General features: G+C 50.3%; 1 protein-coding gene across 5 annotated transcripts in view; it reads right to left on the bottom strand.

The window, feature by feature from the left end:
• Window positions 1–1,620: 1,620 nt before the first annotated feature.
• Window positions 1,621–21,820, bottom strand: part of Mboat2 (membrane bound O-acyltransferase domain containing 2) — a 43,278-nt gene continuing 23,078 nt past the window's right edge. For all 5 annotated transcript variants that reach the window (XM_063254430.1, XM_063254433.1, XM_023562947.2 and 2 more), the window contains 10 exons: window positions 21,292–21,387; window positions 20,423–20,478; window positions 16,754–16,808; window positions 14,201–14,387; window positions 12,918–13,110; window positions 11,321–11,424; window positions 9,743–9,807; window positions 8,987–9,119; window positions 8,358–8,509; window positions 1,621–7,368 (listed from right to left, as the gene is read on the bottom strand). In XM_063254430.1, the coding sequence (XP_063110500.1) occupies window positions 7,125–7,368; window positions 8,358–8,509; window positions 8,987–9,119; window positions 9,743–9,807; window positions 11,321–11,424; window positions 12,918–13,110; window positions 14,201–14,387; window positions 16,754–16,808; window positions 20,423–20,478; window positions 21,292–21,387 (1,285 nt within the window). In that variant the 3' untranslated portion in view covers window positions 1,621–7,124. The remainder of the gene's footprint in view (window positions 7,369–8,357; window positions 8,510–8,986; window positions 9,120–9,742; window positions 9,808–11,320; window positions 11,425–12,917; window positions 13,111–14,200; window positions 14,388–16,753; window positions 16,809–20,422; window positions 20,479–21,291; window positions 21,388–21,820) is intronic.

A 21,820-nucleotide genomic window follows, 5' to 3' on the forward strand; every position in this document is an offset into this window, starting at 1 on the left:
AGGGGATGGATAACAATCCTAATCTCACCACTTGGAACTTTCCTTTTTTTCTCCGTACAGGATGGAGCTCACCAGCCCTTCTGAGACAAGGCCTTGCTAAGTCAGATTTGTCAGGCGAGGCTTGCGCTTAACTCCTACTGGCTCAGCCCCTAGTGGCTGGAATTACAGGCATGTGCCACCACTTCCAGCTTCATTTTCTATCTTGATTTTCTAATAAAAAATACTGTCATTTGCTTCTTCCAGAATTTTATCCCTTTGATAGGTTTACGAAAATCTTGATTCAACCACGCAGATGAAGTAGGAGGCAGTAGGGGTCAAAGTTAGGGGCAGAGGGTCTGCAGGCTAAAAGAGGGGAGGGTGTTTTGTTCTTATTGTTTTAAGACCCTGACTCAAAATAGGCTGGCCTTGAACTCACAGTGATCCTCCTGCCTCAGCCTCCCAGAGTGCTGGCCTTGTGGAAATTCTCAGAGCTACTCAGTGAAGTTGACTCCTGCAACTGTGCTTGAGGGGTGGTCAGGGTGTGTGGGAGGCGGGGTGGGTGGAGACGATGCCTGACAGTCTTCTAGACTGAAAAGCCTAGGCAATGGTGCAGAGTGCCCTGAATCTGCTGGTTCTGCCAAGGTGGGGATAGATGGCATGACTCCATCAGGGGCCTGGGGACAGGTACAGAGGAGGCAGCCACTAGATTTAAGAAGGGCCTGTATACTTTGTACTTGGTGAGGCTGAGGCAGGAGGATCCATGTTACAGCACAACCTGGGCCTTTTAGCAACTTAACGAGACCCTGACTCAAAACATAGGGCTGGGAATGGAGCTCAGTGTGAGGGCAGTGGGCTCAAGCCCCAGCCTGCAAGAGAGGTTGTGTTCTCCAGATAGACCTGGGTTCTCTGTAGAGCAGATGGTGCGCCCTACATGCCAGGACAGGCCAGGCCCGGCAGTGTGGAAGAGGGACCAGCAGAGAGGTTCAAAGGGCTCCAGGCATAAACTAGAAACCTCTACTTGTGGCAGATGACCTCATCCCAGTGGAACCCAGCCAGGGGCTCAAGACCTCAACTTGAGGTCTCCTCATCCAAGGTCCTCTGGGAACAAATTGACTCCCAAGTCTGGTGCTCCTCTTGCAGCCCCTCACTGCTTGGGGGTGCTTCTCAGAGGGCCCAGCTCTCTGCCTTCCTGTTGCTCTGGACAAGAATACAACTTTTAACTCATTTTAACTGCTTAGACCCTTTGCCCACCCCCTTCCCTGCCCAGAAATCAGTCTAGGCAAAGACTGTACTGGGGGAAGGAAAGGACACACACATCACGGAACACTCTCTGCTTCCAAGTCTGTAAATGCCACCTGACAGTAGTGCCTGCTTCTAACCCAGTGCTTGGGAAGCTGAGGCAGGAAGATCACTGGGAGTTTGAGGGCAGGCTGGCTACACAGTGAAATCAGAACCAGCCTTGGCTACACAGAGTAATCCTGTCTCAAAAAAACAGAAAAGAGAGGAAGAGTCAGTGGAGGAATATCGTGAGCTTGTGGAAGAGTCAGTCCTTCAAAAAATGCACACTCCCCTTCACGGGAGCCGGTGTTCACTTCTCCAGACAGAACTCAGAGACGCTGAAAGCAGCAGACACACAGGCGGTGCTTTGAAACTAATCGGCTTTAATGACACAAATTAGAAAAAGGAAGAACACATATGTTAAAAAACAGCTGTCACACCCAGCACTCATCCACTGGTCCAGCTCAGGGGGTGGCCATGGGTTTGTCCCATCATGGGGCAGGGGGGACAGAGGCAGCTCCCGTTGGCCTCACAAGACCTGGTTTATAGGTCTGTTGAAAAATAACACTTCTTTAGAAAAATATTTTAGAGTGCTAAAAACAGAAAGCACAGCCCACATGAGGCCCCTATCCCCCCACACCCAGGAGGAAGTATAAACACTGCCCTTGGAGGCCTGGGGTTGGGATGCTGGCAGTGACTGCTGGGGATGACTGAGAGCCATGGATGTGGCTGGCGGGGGGGGGGGGCAGCAGGGATGGGGCCACAGCCCTCACTTCCCCAGGATCATCGTGACCTCCACTTGTCCTTGTGTCGTGGCCCCAGCAGGTGACAAGTGACCGACTGGCTGGGGAGAAATCTGTGTTCCATGCTTCAGTCCTCTGGCCTCACAACCCAACTGATCTTCCACTGACCACACAGCGCGGCCAGAAATCCAAATACTATGGATGGCAAAAGGCAGAACCAGAAAGCCCGTCGGACTGTGTGTCTGTCTTTCACAAGGACAGACAGGAATATGGACAAACCAGTTTCTCAAAGGAGTGAACCCCAAGCAGAGATCAAGCTGGATAGTCATGGAAAAGTCCAGTAACCAGCAGCTGGTCACTTCCTCCATCCCAAGAGTGCTACTGGGAGATCACTGGGTAATTGTGGTTTCTTGTCATATTTCCATTTTCTATTTATATCTACAAAATTTGATTAAAACCTGGCTGTGAAGACAGCTGACGGTTACTGGGTAAGCTTTGGATGCCTCTGGATAGGTGTTGCATGGGTCTTTCTGTTACTATTTTACATAACATGTAGTCGTGGGCCTTTTTTCTTTGCTTTATAAAAGTTGTACTAAAGGGGCTGGGAATTTAGCTCAGCGGCATAAGCACCTGCCTTGCAAGCAGGTGGTCGTGAGTTCAATCCCCGGTACCGGAAAAAAGAAAAAAAAAAAAATTAAAAAAAAAAAAAAGTTGTATTCAAGAGCCAGGATCAGTCGTCAAAGGTGAGATAAATTAGTTGGCATGAAAATGTACCTCTAGGATCTGTTTCATGAAGCTTTTCCAATCAATGATCTACAGAGCTTGTCAGTTCTTTATTGGGGTAGGCATGGTATTAAAAATCTATTAAAATAAATATTACTTTAAAACATAGAAAACATTAAGCAGCCTGCCAATTTAAATGTCACTGGCTGCATCCTTTGTACAACAGGAGCCGGAAGAGGCAGCTAACTGGCTGACAGAGCATTCCTACAAAACAGCACTGTGAAAATTTTCATTTCCCATTTTCTTCCATAAGGAGAGTTGCAATACACAGACTTGACGGCAAGGTGTGGCAGGAAAACACTGAAGACCCCTACATTCTGAAACTTTCAATTCAAATTTCAGAGTGAATTTCATTTTTTAAAATGCAGTCTCAAGGCCAGGTATGGTGATGCATACCTGTAATTCTAGCACTTGAGAGGCTGAAGCAGGAGGATCGCCAGAAGGTCAAGGCCAACCTGGACTACATAGTAAGTTCAAGGAGAGCCTGAACATAGCAAGACTCCATCCCAAAAAACCAGACAAAAGAAAATGCAGTCTCTCCCTGCATTGTTGAGAGCCAGGATGGATGTAAACCCATGGTATGAGTACAGCAGGAGGCAGACATTCAGTGTCAGAGAGACCCAGACGCACGACCAGCTACTCACGGAGCTTCCAGGACAAGAGCAGTATCTGTGTGAGTGCCTCCGGGGTTGTGGGGAGCGCATGGACAGTGTTACTTACAATTCTATGCCTTCATTAGATTTCACCCAGGATGGAATCTAAATGCTTGAATTACCCCCACTAATACTGGTTTATACCTAAAAGTTTAAACAAGTTCTTAGCAGACACAGTAGGCAGGCACCTGTGTAGACACGAGAATTCTCAAGTAACTTTTCTTTCAATGGCAATTAGAACACTTAGCTGGGTGTGATAGCTCACATTTGTGATCCAGCACCTCAGGAGGCTGAGGCAGGAGGATCCGTGCAATTTTGATCCTGTCTCAAAAGAAAGAAAAGGAGAGAGAAGAAATTTTTAAAAACAACTAAGAATTATGAAGAACAGAAGTAAATGTAAATGTCCAAGTTTGTCTGTAAATATACTATTTACGAGCTATAAATTTTAAATAAGTTTTTTTTGTCCTAGCCTGTGCAACTGTTATAATGACAAAATTTTAAAGAAATTGTCTTCTGTAGTTTAAAATAAAGGTTAACCAAATTCTTGGAACACCATATATTTTGAGAAGTTTCGTAGCAGTAAACCCAGTCAGAAACGTGATTGTTTTGAGACAGGGCTGCACTATGTACCCCAGGCTGGCTTTGAACTTGGGGTGACCTCCCCACCTCAGCCTCTGGAGTGCTGGATGATGGGTATGCACCTCCACACCTCCAGGCTAGGAAGTGTACCTTCAGTAGAAGACAACCCAGTCATGTCACCTAGCAAAAAATCTAGAGTGGCAGAGAAGGCAGAAAGACTCCCGCCCCTCCCCCCAGGAGAGCCTGTTTCTCTATGAAAGACTCGTTTGAAGGGCTAGACAGGAGAAATGGCACAAAGGTGTCACCTTCTGACTGAATGGATTAAAAGGATTTCCTGTTGCCATGACAACCCTCCCAGTGCTAACTGACGTGGGGGTGGTGTGGCAGTTCTTAGTGAATCCACCCTGGACTCCTGTGGACCCTTTCTCTAGCGGAGGGGACTTGTGGGGTAGAGTGGGAAGGCCAGGGCTCCCCAACCAGCCCTTCCCTCAGTTTCCTCCAAGTGGTTTGTGAGCACACTGGGAGGCTGAGGCAGAGGGGCCCCGAGTTTGAACTCAGCCTGGGCAATATAAGTGACCCTGTCTCAAAAATATAAAAAGGGCAGGTACATAGCTCAGTGGGAAGGCCTTGGGTTCAGTCCTCTGTAGCACAAGCGCATGCACACACACACACAATAGTGTGTGTGAAAATCAAGTGTATGAGTGTCATATATGCTGGGAACCAAAGTTTCAGCCACGTGGATGGTGCTGGCTGATGAGAGATGTGCTAGCTACACTGTTTCAAATCCAGTAAATCCACTTTATCACTCAGTATTTCAGAAACAAAATGAACTTCCCCAATCACCCTTAGCACCAATAAAAATGCTTATATTCTGTTTTTTTGAGACAGGGTCTTGCTATGTAGCCCAGGCTGGCCTCAAGCTCTCAGTAAGCCTCTTGCCTCAGCCTCCTAAGTGCTCTGCTTCCAAGTGTGCACCACCACACCCAGCAAAAATGTGCATTTTACAAAAAAGAATGAGCCACTCCTAAAACGGTGGCAGCTGAGACATTTCAGATTAAATGAATTATTGTTTCACTGAAACGAAATCAAGGGAAGAATAATTATTTTCCCTTGAGAAGTATATAATGAACCAGTATAAATACAATGATCATTGATCATCTCTGAGAGTTTCTGAGCTGTCTGAAGAGTGAACAAATAATATAAATATTTGCTGAATCCCGTTTTGTAAATCCTAGCACTCAGGAGGCTGAGGAAGGCTGGATCACTGTGAGCTCCAGCCTAGCCTGGGCTACAAAGTGAGTTCAAGGGCAGCCTGGACTACAAAAGAGGGGAAGGGAGGGGTGGGGAAGGAGAAGAGAGGAGAGGAGAGGAGAGGCAGGGAAGGAGGAAGGCAGGAGAGAGGGAGAGGAAACAAGGCAAAGTATTTCTAAACTTCTAAAACCACTATCATTTTGCTTCCTTTAACTGAAGCACTGCGCAGCCTCAGCCAAACCATTTCGCCCTTCACATCATTTACACGTCTGTTAGTGATCACAGACTCATCTTAGACTGATGACTTGCATCTCATTAAAACTTTTAAGGCAAAAAGGAAATAAATCTACAAAAGATCAGTCAAAGGACAGAGATGCCTTTGTCAAAGGACAAAAGCCAGAGATGCCCCTGCGCTGGCCCCTCGTCCTCATCCCCCCTAACTCTAAGCCCTCACGGGCTTGGTGCCCTGCGAGAGCCCATAACCCCCATATCTGTACTCCGCTGGCTCAGGGCTGGAGGTGAGGCTCCCGTGTGAGCAGGTTGGACGCACACACTGCACAGTTCTCCAGAGCGCCACTCAGACTGGCCACTGAGCTGTCATTTCCCCTGCGGCTCCCCTGTCATCACCACCCGGGAACCAAAGTGACCCCAAGTAAAAAAGGGGTTAGCCAAAGAGGTACCCTAGTTACCAGGGATTGCTTTAAAACCTTCCAGCCAGCCACCACCGCTTCCTCACCTCTGTGAATGTTGTGTTACCTGTCCTGTGTGTTCTCTGAGCCATTGTCTCCCTAGGTGGTCTAGTGTGTGGCCTTCAAGTCACGATGTAGCCTAGGCATGGTAATCTTTCTGCCTCAGCTTCCCAAGCACTGGGATCACAGGTATATAACATACCTGTCTGAATTTTATATAGTTTATGCTTGATAAACTCCACTGAGAAGCAAGTTATTACACCTCACGTAGCTCCCTGAAGCAGAAAGGGAACATCCTGCCTTTGGCTGCAGGTTGGCCAGCCTTCTCTCTCTTTTTTTTTAAGAACATAAGATTAAAATACCACATTACCAAATCTTTAATTATGCTTAAAATTCCTCCTGGTGGGGCCCTCTGACCACCACAAGGTAATTAAGCTTTCCAGTGAAACTAGCTAGCTATAATTTGGCAACCCAAACTGCAGACAGTTTCGCTGTGAATTTTACTCTCCTTATTTTTGGTAGTTTTTTTGAGACAGGTTCTCCTTAGGTAGTCCTGGCTGGCCTTGAGCTCACTATGTGGCCCAGCTGGCCTCAGATTCTATGGTCTTCCTGCTTCAGTCTCCTCTCCAGTATGTTGGGGTGACAGGCTTGTGCCACAACGCCCAGCTCGCTCTGTGTTAGCTAGGAGATACTTTAAGAAAATCCTTCAAATACTGAGATGTTTATTGCGCTTTTAAAAATTCTCCACAACCTTAAATACCCGGTTTCAGATTCTCCCTAATCCCTCTACAGCATGGACATGGGATCCTGAGGCCGGCTCTGCATACCCTTCCCCCTCGAAGACCACAAGCAGCAACAGCTTCCCAAAGAGAGGGTTTAAGGCAAGACATCCATGTGGGAAGGTGAATCCATCGCCAGCAGGGCCGCAAGGACGCTGCCATTTCTTCGGCGGCCAGGATGCACAGGGCAGGCGCTGGGCCGGGGCCGGCAGGGGACACCAGTGGGCGGGAAAGGTCACCTGCGCCCACCCACGGAGGCCAGGACACCCCAGTAAGGCGTGGCCAGGGCAGTGGCAGGGCTGCGGGTCCCTGGGGCCAGCCATGCCCTCCACGCGTCCCATTCCCACCAATCTGCACAGTGAGGACTGAGCTGTGCCACCGAGAGACGCGTCAGGGCTGCGGGGACCACCGATGTCTGCAGCCCCCCTGCTCCTGCCCCTGCTCCGGCTTCACACTGCTCACGCTGTTCATCACAGGGGTGCTGTTCCACCCCGAGGAGCTGTTCCTCTCCTCTTGCTTTCCAGAAGGGGCCGGGTGCTGGTTTCCATGCACCATCTCTCCTCTCCGAGTTTTCTTCACTGGCAACAACAATAAAACTAAGATTGCACAGATGTGAAGGCAGTAATACCAGGAGCTGAAAGAAAAAGGGAAACCGTTTCATTTCTTGCACTGAGACAATCTCGCTGGAATGTGAGGGGATCCTTCTGCCACAGCCTCTGGAGTGCTGGGATCCCAGGCGTGTGCCGCACGTCTGGGTAGGTCTATCAAATTCTGATAGTAATCCGTGAGACACGCACCTGTGTCCACGCACTACAGGCCCCCTCGGGATGCATTCACTCACTAATTATTCTTCTCTCTTTTCCCTCAGGAAGTAGAACTCCAGAGCGTAGCTGAGGGTGTTTATTTTTAATTTTGGGTTTACTTTAGTTTACTTATTTTTTTCAAGACAAGGTATTGCTATACACTTCAAGCCGTCTTTGAACTCAACTATGTAATCCAGGCTGGCCTTGAACCTGCAGTGCTCCTCCCATCTCAGCCTTCTGAGGTCTGCATTAGCGCATGCTCTCCCAACTCAGCAGCAGAGTGTTTATGAGCCACTGTGTACCCTGGCTGGGGTAAGCTGGGTAAGCCAGAGCCTAGGGAAAGGGTTTCAGAGCCACTGCTAGAGGACATGAACAGAAAGGCACCGATCGCCATCATCCCTGTGAGGCACTCTCTGGTCCACCCTCCCGTCGCTGCCTTCCCACAATCCGGAGCTTGGCAGCAGTGCCGTCTACACCACAGCCCAGACAGGGCTCAGGAGCTGTCAGTCCCAGGGAGACACAGCACTGCTTGGTGTTGAGAAGAAGAGGAATAATGCATAAAGGTCTATGGCACTTTTTCTTTCAGATTCAGATTTTCTTCCAGAAACACCACTCAGCCAGGCGTGGTAGCACACATCTGTCTTCCCAGTGCTCAGAGGGTAAAACAGGAGGATCTCTACCCTGCTGGAAGCCATCCTGGCTTATGTAATAAGTTCAAGGCCAGCCTGGCCCCCACAGCCAGATACTATCTCAGCAAAACAAAACACAGCTGCCACTGCCCCCCCCCACTCTCCACATGAGCCTGAGGAGGGGCGCTTACCTGTAGAAGGTGAGGGATGGCTTCACAGACAGCAGCACGAAGGGCACGACGGTGTAGCTCACTGCAATCTGCGTCACCGACCACGTGAGGACATCGTAGCAGAGCTTCAGCTGTGGGGGCTCCAGGAAGCACTGTCTGAAGTTGCTCCTCATCTGAGACCCAGACACAGGAAGGGCTCACTGTCTCTAAGGCCAGGACCTCAGTGATGCTCGGGCAAGGTCTACAGTATGGTCCACAGTGCGGGAAAGGCTCATGTGTGCATGGTGTATATGAGTGTGTATGCATGCACACACTTGCTGTGGGTGGAGTAAGATGTAAATTGGCGACTGTGAGGGCCGGGCCTTAAGAGCTTATGGCAACTTTTCTGTAGGTTTGCGTGTTTTTGTTTGTTTGCTTCTGAGACAAGGTCTCACTATATAACCCAGGCTGGCTCAAGTTTGCAGTAATCAAACCTGCCCAGTGCTGAAAGTGCAGACAAGTGATATTCTCCAAGTGCTTCTGTGTGCCAGGCATTCGAGCAGTGCGCTGCTTACAGGACTCAGGGCTGGGCCAGGCACGTGGTCCCACCCGCGTTCCCCTCGGTACCCGAGACCCAGGTGCTGAGGTGCAGGTACAGCTCCCATACTCACAGCCCGGGCGGCAACCGTCATGAGCACGCCGGTGAGGAAGGTCAGGTAGTAGCCAGGGTATACGCCGTGCCAGATGGCCGACAGGAAGAAGGTCTGCACCGTGGGGCTGAAGGAGGCGCGCTCATAACACACCCTGGTGATGGGGGACAGCCTACATAAGTGGCGGGCTCCCTACCCCATCACTCAGTGCCCTGGCAGCAGCAAGGCGGGGCAGCCAGAGGGGCAAATGCCATCTAGGGCAGGGGACATCCCTGGTTGCCACCCCAGTGGTGCAGGTACAGGTCCCATTGAGGAACAGAAATTGAACTCCCACTTCTTCCTGGTACACAGCATCACCAAAACGATTATTCCTGGTGTTGGAGTCTACACAATTTAAAGGAATAAACCTTACTAGGTATTACGGTCAGGATTTTAGTGTACATTATTTCAGTACTTTAAGAACTTTTTTTTTTTTTTTTTTAGACAGGGCACTGCTACAAAATCCAGGCGAGGCCCTAAGCTTGCAGTGATCCTCCTACCTCAGTTTCCCAAGTGCTGAGATTTCAGGTGTGCACCACCACAGCTGGCTACAATATCTCCAGCAAAGGGGAGGACCCCGGTGGAAGACAGAGGTCTGAAGCAGGCCAAGGGGACTCAACCCAGAGAGCTCTTGCAGGGTGGCTGTGCACTATCTCCTGGGGACCCCTGCCCCACCCAACCCACAGCCTGTGACAGTGGTGACCCTCAGCTGTGAGGACATGCAGCCCCAGGACGCACCTTTTGAGCCACAGCGCTGTCTGGATGTTCCAGTTATCCAGGAACATCTTGAAACTGGTTGACATCTGAAAAACAAGGGGTTTTTTGTGGGTAGAAGTCATGATGCAAGGGGCTAGGGATTTAGCTCAGCGGCATAAGCACCTGCCTTGCAAGCAGGCGGTCCTGAGTTCGATCCCCAGTACCAATAAAAAGGAAAAAAGCCAAAAAAAAAAAAAAAAAAAAAAAAAAAAAGAAGTCGTAATGCATGATGGTGCCGGAAATAAAAGCTCATCTTAGAAGAGCAACCCGAAATATTAGATAAATGAAAGCAAAGGTAAAGATGGATGCAGGGAAGGGGGCTAAGGACTAGGGAGGGAGAGGCAGGGGATATGAAAAGAATCACAGTGCGTCACGTGCGTGCATTGGCTGAATTCGATTCTTACATATTACAAAACACTGACAATGCAAAATTTAAAAAAAAGAAAAAAATCTAAGAATTACTTCACAATGATAGTTTAACTATTTCTGCTTCTTTTCTTTTCTTTTTCAAGACAGGGTCTCACTGTGTAGCCTAGGCTTGGCTTCAAACTATAAGTGATCCTCCTGCCTTGGCCTCCTGAGTATTGGGATTAAGGTGTAAGCCACCATGCCAGGCTCCTTTCTGTTGTATTATACTGTTTTTCTGATATAGTAACGCCCTTCCATAATGCAGTTTACTTCATGTTAGGACAGCAGAAGGTAAATAAGCATCACCACTTTCTTTGGTGTGGTGACATTCACAAAGCTGTCAGAAGACAGTGACAGTAAAGTCCTGATAGAAACCACCAAGGCCCATACTGACCAACCCTCCCATGGGAACCAGTGCATCCCCAGCATTGTCTGCGAGCTCAGGTACCCAGAGTTATGGCCCCTCCTACTGTCACCCCTCAGGCCCCTGGTGACTTGAGTCTGGGTGCTACCTGGCCCCACCCCCATTAAGAAGAGCAGGTGTTGTCTACCTGCACCCCTGGGCGAGGCTCCCACCTGGGCCCCTGCTTATGCAAGGCACTGTGGGAGCAGCCTGCCATCCCAGGGACATTCTCATGTCGTCCCGTCTTTCTTACCAGATGTAGGAAAAAACCAAAAACAGGGGCCCACTACATGCTCTTCCACTCACCTCTCCCATCTCCCCAGGATTCTGTCGCCCTGGGACCAGCTTTCCCAAGCTCCTACTCAAAGCCAATTCAGAGCTGTTTTTCCCCTCTCTTTTTGAGACAGGGGTCTTGCTATGCAGTTGAGGCCGGCCTTGAACTTGAAATGATCCTCCTCCCTCAGCCTCCTGACTGCTGGGGTTACATGTGTGTGCCACCACGGCAGCTGAGTCGGGTTTTTTTGAACTGCACAGGCTCCACCTCGCAGATCCAGACCCCTTTCCTGACCTTAGACACACACTCCGCAGGGGCTGCACCAGGACCTGTGGCATTTGCTAGACCCTTGGTGCCCTGGTCACAAGGCCACCATCAGCAGTCCCCACCACCACTGGTGACGATGCTGACACCTCCCCACCACACCCTCCACCAGCCTTCGCCCCAGGGCAGTGCACACCCAGAACCCACTGACCTCTATCTGCTGAATCCTCAGGTTGGAGACCAGGTCCCAGCGAGCCACTCCGTTCCTGTCGTAGCCTCTGAAGCCAAAGCCTGCAGCGTTATTAATAGCATCCGCTGTGGCACAGGGAAAGCGAGAAAAAAGAAAACACTTAAGAACTTCAGCACTGCTGTCACCGCCATCCTCCAAGCCTCATCCGCCCTGGTTTAGATCTAGGGGTCCCCAGGGCTCGCCAGGACGTGGCGCGGCTTCAGGGAGGCCATTGATTGATGGAAGCTTAGCAATGATTGGCTGAGGTGGGCCTAAGTGTGGCCTGGAGGGTTTCCCCAACCCTTGCTCTGCCCCCTTCCCTGGGATGCTCTGCGGTGCCCAAGGCCAATGCGGCAGTGGCCATAGACTGAGATGTGCACCCACTAGAATCTTTCCTCTTCTCACTTGCAGGCATCAGTGATGAACAAAGGGATTAAGACACTGCCTCGAATTTAACCTTCGTCTTCAGTCACCTAGAGGGTCGTACACATCTTTGCCCTCTTTCCTGGATCCCCAGAACCCCATCTGTGCAAGGTCCCTGAGCCCGTTTCCTGACCCTCCGCAGCCTCTCACTCTGCACCCCTGCTGGGTGAAGCTGCAGAGGAAGTTTCTTCCTCCCACTGGCTCTTTCCCAAGCAACTGGAAAAGCGCTATGGTTTATTCTGTTCGTGCCAGGACAAAAGCAGGAAGAAGCCCAAGCCTATCAAAACCCCGCAAATAACAAACATCTTTAGATTGTTTTAGTCTTTATAAGTGTGTTCCAGTCAACACATGGGATCTTAAAGTAATTAGGCCTAAGGGAAAAAGGAATAAACAAGTGAGATCTGTTCCTCTGTGGGGTAACCAAGGTCAGCCACAATGGACCAACAACCACGAGCCTTCAGGTCCACTGATCCACACAGCTATGGTCCCGTTTAATAGAATTCCAAGAGAAGTCCATGACTAATAGCTGCATCCCCCCGTGGTCACCATGGTCACCAACTCCTCAAATCTTCACTCTCTCCATCCTCCCTCATTCCCCTAACCACCTGCTGGGCCCCAGAGGGCCAACCCACACTGGGAGAATCAAACCGGAAGTCAGAGTTCAGTCCCCACCCTCCAAGCCCTAGGGTGGGCGTGGCCGGAACTGTCCCTCTGGCAGCTGCATCCTGGCCAAGCTCCACAGGACCCCTCCACAGAGGCAGATTCTGATGCAGCAGCTGTGGTCTCTCTATGGAGCTGAAAATGACCTTGAACTCTCATAGCAATCTTCCTGCCTCAGCCTCCCAAACGGCAGAATTAGCAGCTCGCACCACCATGCCTTGCTCATCCATGGACTCTTATCGTATAGTAATAAAATAGACTTTGATCTAGTTAGGATTATTCTTACAAGCTGAGCACCAAATGGTTTCTTCTACACCGATGGTCTCCAGAGGGCGCTCATGAGCCAGAGTGTGGTGGTGCTGGCCTGCAGCGCCAGCTACTGGGGAGGCCAAGACAGGTGCCATCCCTGGAGCCCAGGAGCCCAGGGCCAGCCTGGCCAACCCAGGGAGTCCCCATCACAAAGCAGCCTCCCCTGCCACCCCGGGCCGCCACTCACCTAAGGTCCAGGCAAAGTAGTATTTGGGTCGGGCAGCCAGCAAGGAGATGTAGAGGTAGGCCACCCTGGTGGGCCAGGAGGCCGTGGCTCGGAACTGCTCATCGATGTTGTAGCCCACGGGCAGCACACTGCAGACCGTCAGGTGCACCAGCAGCGACAGCACGCACACCAGGAGCTTCTGCGTCACTGCTGCCTGTGGGAGGTGGGGGTGTCACCGTCAGCCCCTCAGGCTCCAAGAGGGTCCAATCTAGTCTTCAGTGTATACCACAGTCGGTGCACCAACTTAACACATCATAATCCCTCTCTCCTACCTGCTCCCTCCCCTCCCACTGCTCACTGTATCTCGGTCCCCTTCACTCTGACAAAGATCCATCTCCCTACTTCTATTTTTTATTCTACTTATTTTTTAGTACCAGGGATTGAACTCACAATCTCACACTTGCCAGGCAAGCTCTTATGCTGCTGAGCTAAATCCCTAGCCTCTCTACTCTTTATTTACTTTGGACTTCTTATAGAAACCACGGGACATTTAAGCTTGTGTATCTGATTTTAACATTATAGTCTGAAAGTGCATCCCTCTGCCCACAAATGACTCGCGTTTGTCCTTTACGGCAGAGTAGTACTCCACTGTGTGCAAACACCACTTTCCTTGCATCTGTGGATAGAAGTAAGGGCTCCTTTCAAGGTGCAACTGTTAGGAGTTGTGTTGCTGGAACATGGGATGCATGGGTCACTGTGGGATTCTAAACTCTTTCAGGAGATAACAGAAAGGGAATCCCTCTTAGCTTTTTTCACTATTTTCTCAGGGCCAGCGACACAGCACAAACAAGAGAAAAACCCGGGCAAGTGGCTCTTTCAGAGGGGCTGTGCGATACCCCACACTACACAGCCTTATTTTCTTGAGCAACTGACAGTTTCTAAAAATCTGTTCCCCCTTCCTTCCAGGGTACTGAGGATTGAACCCGAGGCCTTTGCCCTGAGCTACAGCCAAGCCCTTTTCTTTGAGGCAGGCTTTCCCTAAGTCAATAGGTCGTCCAAGTTGGGTTCTGCCTTGCAATCCTCCCGCATCAGCCTCCCAGAGTTTGGGGACCCCAGGCGTGCACCACCATGCCTGGCTGTTGCCCTTTAATCACGATTGCACCTTAGTGAACAACCTAGTTGAGAGCCAGTGTGAGGAGTCGGTACCGGTGGCACCTTCAGAAAGTCACGTCTGGGGAAACAGACCGTGGGAACAAACCCTGTCAGGAGAGAGGAAGATGGGGAACACAAACATGCATGCGCACCTTTGGAGACGGGTCCGTGTGCTGCTCCCATGGTGCTGCCTCCTCCCCGCCGGGTCCCGGCTGTGCTCCGCGATATGAGCGGCCCTCGATGAATGCTACGTAGTCCTTGTAAGAGCACAGAGGGCCGGCCAGGATGCCCATGAAGTTGCACGTGTAGCTCACGTACTCCAGGAGGCTGGGCATGCGCCTGCAACGGAAAAACTGCGACTCAGCCTCGGAGACCAGTGGTGTGGTGGCCTGCACCCCGGATCCCAGCACTCGGGAGGCTGAAGCAAGAGTATCGCAAGTTCAAATTCAGCTGAGCAACTCAGCAAGTCCCTGTCTCAAAAACAGCAAATGGAAGGGATGCAGCTGGGGATGTAGCTCTGGGTGAAAGCTCTGGGTCAACCCCAACACTGCCCCCAAGTCGGCTGCATCCACTGACCAACTAAGCACTCGGCAAGCTCCAGGGCCGGGACACAAAACCTGCACCTGGAGACATGCACTAAGTGTGAACACAGTGCACGCCACGAGGCTGTGCCAGCCCAGGGTGTTCTCCTGGAGGAGGAAGCCAGGGACCCTGGCTGCTCCGCAGGGGTAGGGGTACAGGAAGTGAGGGGCAGGGTGAATGCTGGTGCCCAGGACCTGGGCTAGGCTAGCACTCAAGAGGATGCCAAGCCGCACACATCTGGTGCCACTCAGGGCAGAGGAGGAGTAGGAAAGGCAGGGCTGAGGGGAGTCGGGAGGGGCTGCATCATGGGCCACAGAGGGGAACCACACACTTTATCCTGAATGTGACAAAAAACAACAGTAAGGCTTCTTGCAGTTTTGAGACAGGCTTTTGCTGCCTCACCTAGGCTGGCCTTGAACTTGCTATGGAGCCCAGGATGGCTTTGAACTGAAGACCCTCCTGCCTCAGCTTCCCAAGTGCTAGGATCACAGGCCTGTGCCACCATACCCAGCTCAAAAATGTTCTGGCTCCTGTGCTTGGGATAGGGCTGGATGGCATAGGTATCACAAGTTTACCAAGCACGCAGGAAACAGGCAAAAATGGCCAATCAACACGGAAGGCCATGCAGACTACACAGGTCATCACACATGTGGCCAGGGGCTCCCTTAACCAATACCACCACCCCTGCCCACTGCTGCTGCCCCTCCTGAGACGGGCAAGCAGGGCACTAGCCTGTCCTCCTTCTGGCCAAGCTCCACTCTGCTTGAAAATGCTGCAGGGAGAGAAGCTGAGACTCCCACGTGTCCCTGGCCATTAATCTGATTCTAAAACAACCAGAACAGCGCCCATGCCCTGCCCTCGACTACTGTCTACCAAAATGCTGAGCCAGGAGGGTTCTGAGTTTTCCAGAATCATTTTTCCTATGTGGAGGTGCCCTGGGTCTCAGACTTGTTCCTTTTAGCCTTGAAGCCAAGGGAGGGACCATGTTGCTGGCAGGTCTCCTCCTCCTCAGCACGGCCTGGTGCCCGGACGGTCGGGGGTACAATGCAGCCCTTGTCCCCAAGAAGCCCAGCCCCACTGTGAACAGCAATTATGTCCAGCCTGAATCAAGGTCAGGCTACGCCGCAGGGCCTACTCTCAACGAGTCCAACGATGTATCAGAGTTACAAGGGCAAGACAGCATTCTTTTAATTTGGGTTTTTGAGGCGGAATCTGTGTAGCTCAGACTGGTTTTGAACTGGCAGTTTGAGGCAGTTAACTCCTGCCTCAACCTCCTGAGTGCTGGAATTAAAGGCGTGCACCACCAGGCCCAAGTCAAAAATAGAGTATTTTTCAAGAAAGAGAAAATGTAAGAAGATTCCGGAGACCTGCTAGCTGGGATCAAAGGAAAACAATGGGTCCAGGCCTACCTACTTGTTTAGGATTCCCTCCTTCCAGCAGCTGTGTGATTATTGATTCTGTACTGAACAAGACACTGGAAGGAGAGGTTTCTTTGAGTGTAATGAGTATATGATCTCTAATCACACTGGGCTGAGACCAGGAGTAAACCAGGGCTACTCTCAGGGGGAAGCCTGTCTCAGAACGGACCCTCAAAGAGCAGGCAGCAGTATCTGCCTGGTCCTCCAGTATCTTAAACAGGGTATCGGTGTGCTGCTGGCTCAGCAGCTGTCACAAGCGGGGCCCACACCCAAGGCTTCGCCTGCTGTCACTTCCACCAGGTGGATATGCTAGCTTCCCACCTTCTAGCAAATTGAGTCTCCAAGACAGAACTCTGGTGGACTGCCTGGTGGCCCCCAGAGGGGACCCTGTGTCTAAGGACCCAGGCAAGACTCTGGGGCCCCACAAGAGACACCCAGCCTCGCACAGCAAGATTTGTTGGCAAAGACAAGACGGCCTGACACCTTAAATCCAGCACTCAGGAGGCTGAGACAGGAGGGTTCCCCTAAGTGCAAGGCCCATCTGGGCTACATACAGTGAGAAGCTGTCACAGAAAACTGGTGGCAGAGAGGTGGAAGAAGAAGATGGCTTGAGGCTCACAAGCTTAGCACCCTGGAAGACTCAGCTATGGATGCAATGGGCAATGTGGTCCAGAGCCAGGGCAGGTCCAAGACGGCGTCACCTACCTTACGGCAAGATCTCGCTGCGATGGGGTCAGGTCTTCATCCTTCCGGAACATCCCTGCAAACCCAGTCAGGTGCACTGGTCAACCTCAACTGTTCATAGGACGGCAGCTAGTCCCCTCGCTCAGCACTGGGGCTTGAACCTGGGGCCTGAGCTGCACCCAGCATCTTTTGTTCTTTTTATGTTATTATCCCTATATCTTTTTTTGTTGCTATTTTTTATTTTGTTTTCATTCACTACTTGCTGGGTTCCCCAGGCTGGGATCCCATTTGCAATCCTCCTGCCTCAACCTCCCAGGGTGCTCAGATTATAGGTGTGTACCAACACACCTGGCTGCCAGTCGTTTTTCTCAATTCACAAATTTATCTTCCTTAACAGTAAAGGCTATGACTTTTCTTTTTTTTTTTTTTACCAGTACCAGGGATCGAACTCATGACCACACGCTTGCAAGGCAGGCACTTATGCTGCTGAGCTAAATCCTCAGCCCCAAGGCTATGACTTTTCAAAAAGTCCTATTATGAATTTTTTTTTTTAGCTTTTTGAATGACTAAACACCAGTAATTCGGACAAGTTGGGTATAAAGCGAGTACTGACAGCCTTCCCCCACTGCAGAAGGTCATGCACAGAGCCAGGTGCCAGCCTTCTTAATCCATTTGCTTTTAAAAACACATCCTCATCCTAGGGCTGGGGATTTAGCTCGGAGGCATAAGCACCTGCCTGGCAAGTGCAAGGTCCTGAATTCAGTTCCCAGCACCAAAAAAAAAAAAAAACAACCTTCCATCCAATGTGAAGAATAACTAAATCAAGAAGCAAAGAGCATACTCAAAATATCTGCAGCAAATAAAACATTAATACCCCACAGCAAAAAACAAAACCTAATGCAATTTAAGAAACACTGAGAGCTGAATGTGGTGGCACATGCCTGTAATCCCAGCACTAAGGAGGCTGAGGCAGGACGATGGCTGTGAGTTTGAAGCCAGCCTGGGCTCCACACTGAGTTCAGGGTCAGCCTAGGCTATATATTCACACTTCGACAACAATACATCGAGAGACAAAAACAGAAACACCAAAAACCATTAAAAAAATACAAGGATCAAGCCAGATGTAGTTGCTCACACCTGTAATCCCAGCACTCAGGAGACTGAGGCAAGAGGATTGTTGCAAGTTTGAGGCCAGCCTAGGCTACAAATTGAGCTCAAGGCCAGCCCAAACTGCATAGAGAGACCCTGTCTCAAAGAGACAAAAAAAAAGAAAGAAAGAAATACAAGGATCCAATTAACATATAAATACTAATTTTAAAAATTTACTAATTTAATGGAGAATGAAAACATTAGTTATTAAGAAACGTGAATAAAAGGATGAGACACATGACTTTAAATGGCCCCATTCATAAAGCCCAGGCTCGCCTGCTGGACAGACAGTTTTCTGTATTTTATATGCACACAAAACAGAAATGAATGCCACTATGGCCTCTGAACATCCCCAGGAGCCAGGCATGGCATTGCACTTCTGGAATCCCAGCACTTAGGAGGTTGATGCAGGACGCACCCTGAGTTCGGGGCCATTCTGGGCTATACAGCGAGTTCAACACCAAGACCTTGTTTCCCCCAGCAAGAAAATTGTCCCCAGGAACCGTTCATGGAATGATGGAAACATAAACCCTTTACATGCTACAGGAGAGAAAGGAACTAACAAATAACTCAGTGGAGCACTGAGAGGGGTCACGTGATCCTCCAGAAACCAAGCCACAAACCCAGTCTTAGCCCAACCCTCAGCGGAGGTCACAGTGAGAGCTGCCATCTGGGTCGAGGACTCTCACGGCCTCACACGTGGTGCAAAGCAAGCCAGGTCCCCAGCAGCGAGGGTCTGGGATCACTGCCCAGTCATCCTGGGAAGCAAGAGGGGACACTCAGACCCCTGGAGCAAGCGCGAGTGGCCCCCAAGCCTGGGCGGGACATAGGCACCTCCACCCTGGACCTGTGTTCTCTGTGGCTTGGTGGGTGCTGCACTTGGTAGATGCTCTGGCACCCACCGCCACTACCACTGTGAGCTCTGCTACCTGTGAAATGCTGGCTCTCCTCTTCTGGACACTTGGTGCTCGATGCTTAGTGCACATTGCTTCCCATAGCAGCTCTGAGCTGATCACACAGGTTGGGCCATTTCACAACTGCAAATCGCCTGAGCCACACAGGGTGGATGGATTTCCATGCAGTTTTGGGTTTAAACTACATGCCCAACAGGCCCAGGACCTCTGGGTTAACCCTAACCCCAAGGAACCAGGAATAGAGTAACCAAGACTAGATGACTGATGAGATGCCACTGGGTGGTGCTGTTGTTGGCTTTTGTTTTGTTTAGTGTTAGCAAGGTCTCTCCTGCCTCAGCCTCCTGAGTGCTGGGATTTAGAGGCGTTTGCACCACAATGCCTGGCCATGAGATACTGTTTTTTTTTTGGGTCTTTTTCCTTTACTCATGACTGCCTGCTTGCAAGGCAGGCGCTTATGCCGCTGAGCTAAATCCCCAGCCCCTGAGATGCTGTTTTTTAAAGCTAGTATTTTTTGCAGCCTTGCATGAGGGGAAACAGAACTCCACACTCTTATCAGGCACAAACACCATGTCAACGATGCTGCCCGAGACTGAGGCCCAGCACACCGTCACAGGTCCAGAACCAGGTGAGAAGTCTCAAATTATGCTTAAAAAGTTCCCCAAGTCAGCTGAGAGTGGTGGCGCATGCCTGTAATGCCGGCATTTGGGAGGCTGAGGCAGGAGGATGGCCACAAATTCAAGACTGGCCTGGGCTACGTAGTGAGTTTGAGGGCAGCCTGCAATCCACAGCAAGACCCTGTCTCAAAGATCAAAATGAAAGAAAAAAAATAATAATAACTTGTCTAAAAAACTTAAAGGCTGGAATTCTGAAAGACTCTGCCAAGGCTGATCAAAGCCCAAAATGTTCTAAACCCACAGCTCCCGTAGCGCCACTGGGGAAGTCGGGGGCCAAATCTGGCTGGACTTTGGTCGAGGTGGGCTCTCCGTGGTCAGCAGCCACACCCAGGACAGGGCCCTGGGCGCTATGCAGGGTCTCAGCCCCCAGAGATGATCACACCTTCCCCCTGTACTTCACAGAGCAAGGTCCCTATTACAGCTCAGCGCCAGGACCACCTGGCCCTGGCCACCTGTGAAGAGGCCTCCAGGCAGACATCCTGTGAGCTCACAGAGGGGCACACTTGCTCCCAGCCTGTAGGTGATGCACCTCGAGGGAGTCCTGCGAGAGCTCCCGCCCCCAGTGCATGGAGGCGGGGGCTGCTCACGCCCACCCTCGCTGAGGCGAACTCCCAAGCCTTCCTGATATGGTGTTTTGGACAGGTACTTGGTATGTGATCCAGTCTGGCCTTGGCTTCATAGGCATCTTCCTGCCTCAGCCACCCCAGTACTGCATTCACAGGCGCACAGTGCCATGCCAGACTCTAGACAAGTTCCAGAGATTTTTTAAAGGTATGGACTTTTCCTCCATTCTCTGCAAACTGAGGTAGTTATTAATTCTTCTACTTGTCAGCCGGGAAAGGAAGAAGAAGAAAAGATCCTTCCTTCCTTTACAAGTGTTACAGAGTACAAAGCTGCAGGGCACCTCAAGCAACACATGGTCTGGACAGAAAAGCTAATTTCAGAATTCTTACCATCGTGGATTTCAAAGGCCAAACTCGTGATCTTCTGAGTAATGATCATCATCGGGCTGTGACAAGACAAAAGGTAAATATTTTAAACAGTGAAAGTTAAAACTGCCACCGATGGGACAGTTTTGTTTAAACACCCACAGCAATGACAGGGCATCCTCAAGGCCAGTGCTGCTAGTAATATCGCTTTTTGGCCAGAACACAGACCAGTAGCCTATGGGCCGAGGCAGCCGGAGTCCTGCTGCTCCACTTCCTGTTACTTCCAGCTGGAAATATCCAGCGGATGCTTCCAGAAAAAGCAGCGCCTGAGACCAAAGCCATGTGCCTTTCTGGGCAGTAGGGTGGACAGGGGCAGTCAGAGTCAAGGACGTGCACTGAGCTGGCCAGGACACGACAGTGACCAAAGGAAAGAGAATGGCTGGCACCAGAGAAGAAGAGAACCCTTCAGAGCAATGGGGTATAGCACTCTCCCACCACAGGTGGAGAGAGACAGTGAGAGACACAGAGACAGGGACAGAGGGAGGGAGGAAGAGAGAGGAGGGCAGGAAGAATGGAGGCTCGTGTGCTGTCTTCAATAATCATAAATAATTGCTGAAATCTCTACCAGAATTAGAAAATGCTCTCAATACCAGAATGCCATAGAGAGGTGTAATTACTACATTTTTTAGAAATCTTATATAAGACAATTTAAAGGCACAGGTTACTTTTGTGACACACATTATTATAAATAACCAATAACAAGACAGAAAAAATCTGAACTCACGAAGAAGTTCCGAGCTAAAATGGAAGAACGGCTTTGGCTGGGCTTCTGACCTGCCTATATTTTGTTAAAACCGATGAAACAGGCTCCTGAATCACGGTTTCAATCTTACCCTGAAAAATCTGCAGAATACTGTCCATAATCGAAGATGTAGACTCTGGTGATTTGGCAGACTGTGAGGTACCCCAGAGCAAAGATGAAACAGTATCTGGAAAACAAAAGTAAGCTGCTTTGGTGAAAAGAGAAGATCATTTTATTTGTTTGTTTGTTTGTTTTTGAGACAGGGTCTCACCATGGGCTCCAGCCTAGCCTTGAGGTAACTCATAGCCCAAGATGACTCTGAACTCTCAGAGATCTTCCTGCTTCAGCCTCCCAAGTGCTGGGATTACAGGTGTGTGTCACACACGTGGCTTGACTTCTACCTCAGAGCAGGAACGCTCTCCCTCCTGTTCACACCATCCTACCACCCAGAGAGGATTTCTGCTCTTCACAGCCAGAAGCACCCTGACACTGCCACTACTGATATCACAATGTGCAAAATAACACAGTCCATTTTCTTACTCATTAAAAACACCAACGCTGAACTGGTTTCCCACACCTGATTTCAGAAGGTGAAACTGGACCTGAAATATGTATTTCAC

Source organism: Cavia porcellus, unplaced genomic scaffold (assembly GCF_034190915.1).
Source record: "Cavia porcellus strain 051 isolate PalLab524CR breed Dunkin Hartley unplaced genomic scaffold, mCavPor4.1 scaffold_8, whole genome shotgun sequence".
NCBI lineage: Eukaryota > Metazoa > Chordata > Mammalia > Rodentia > Caviidae > Cavia > Cavia porcellus.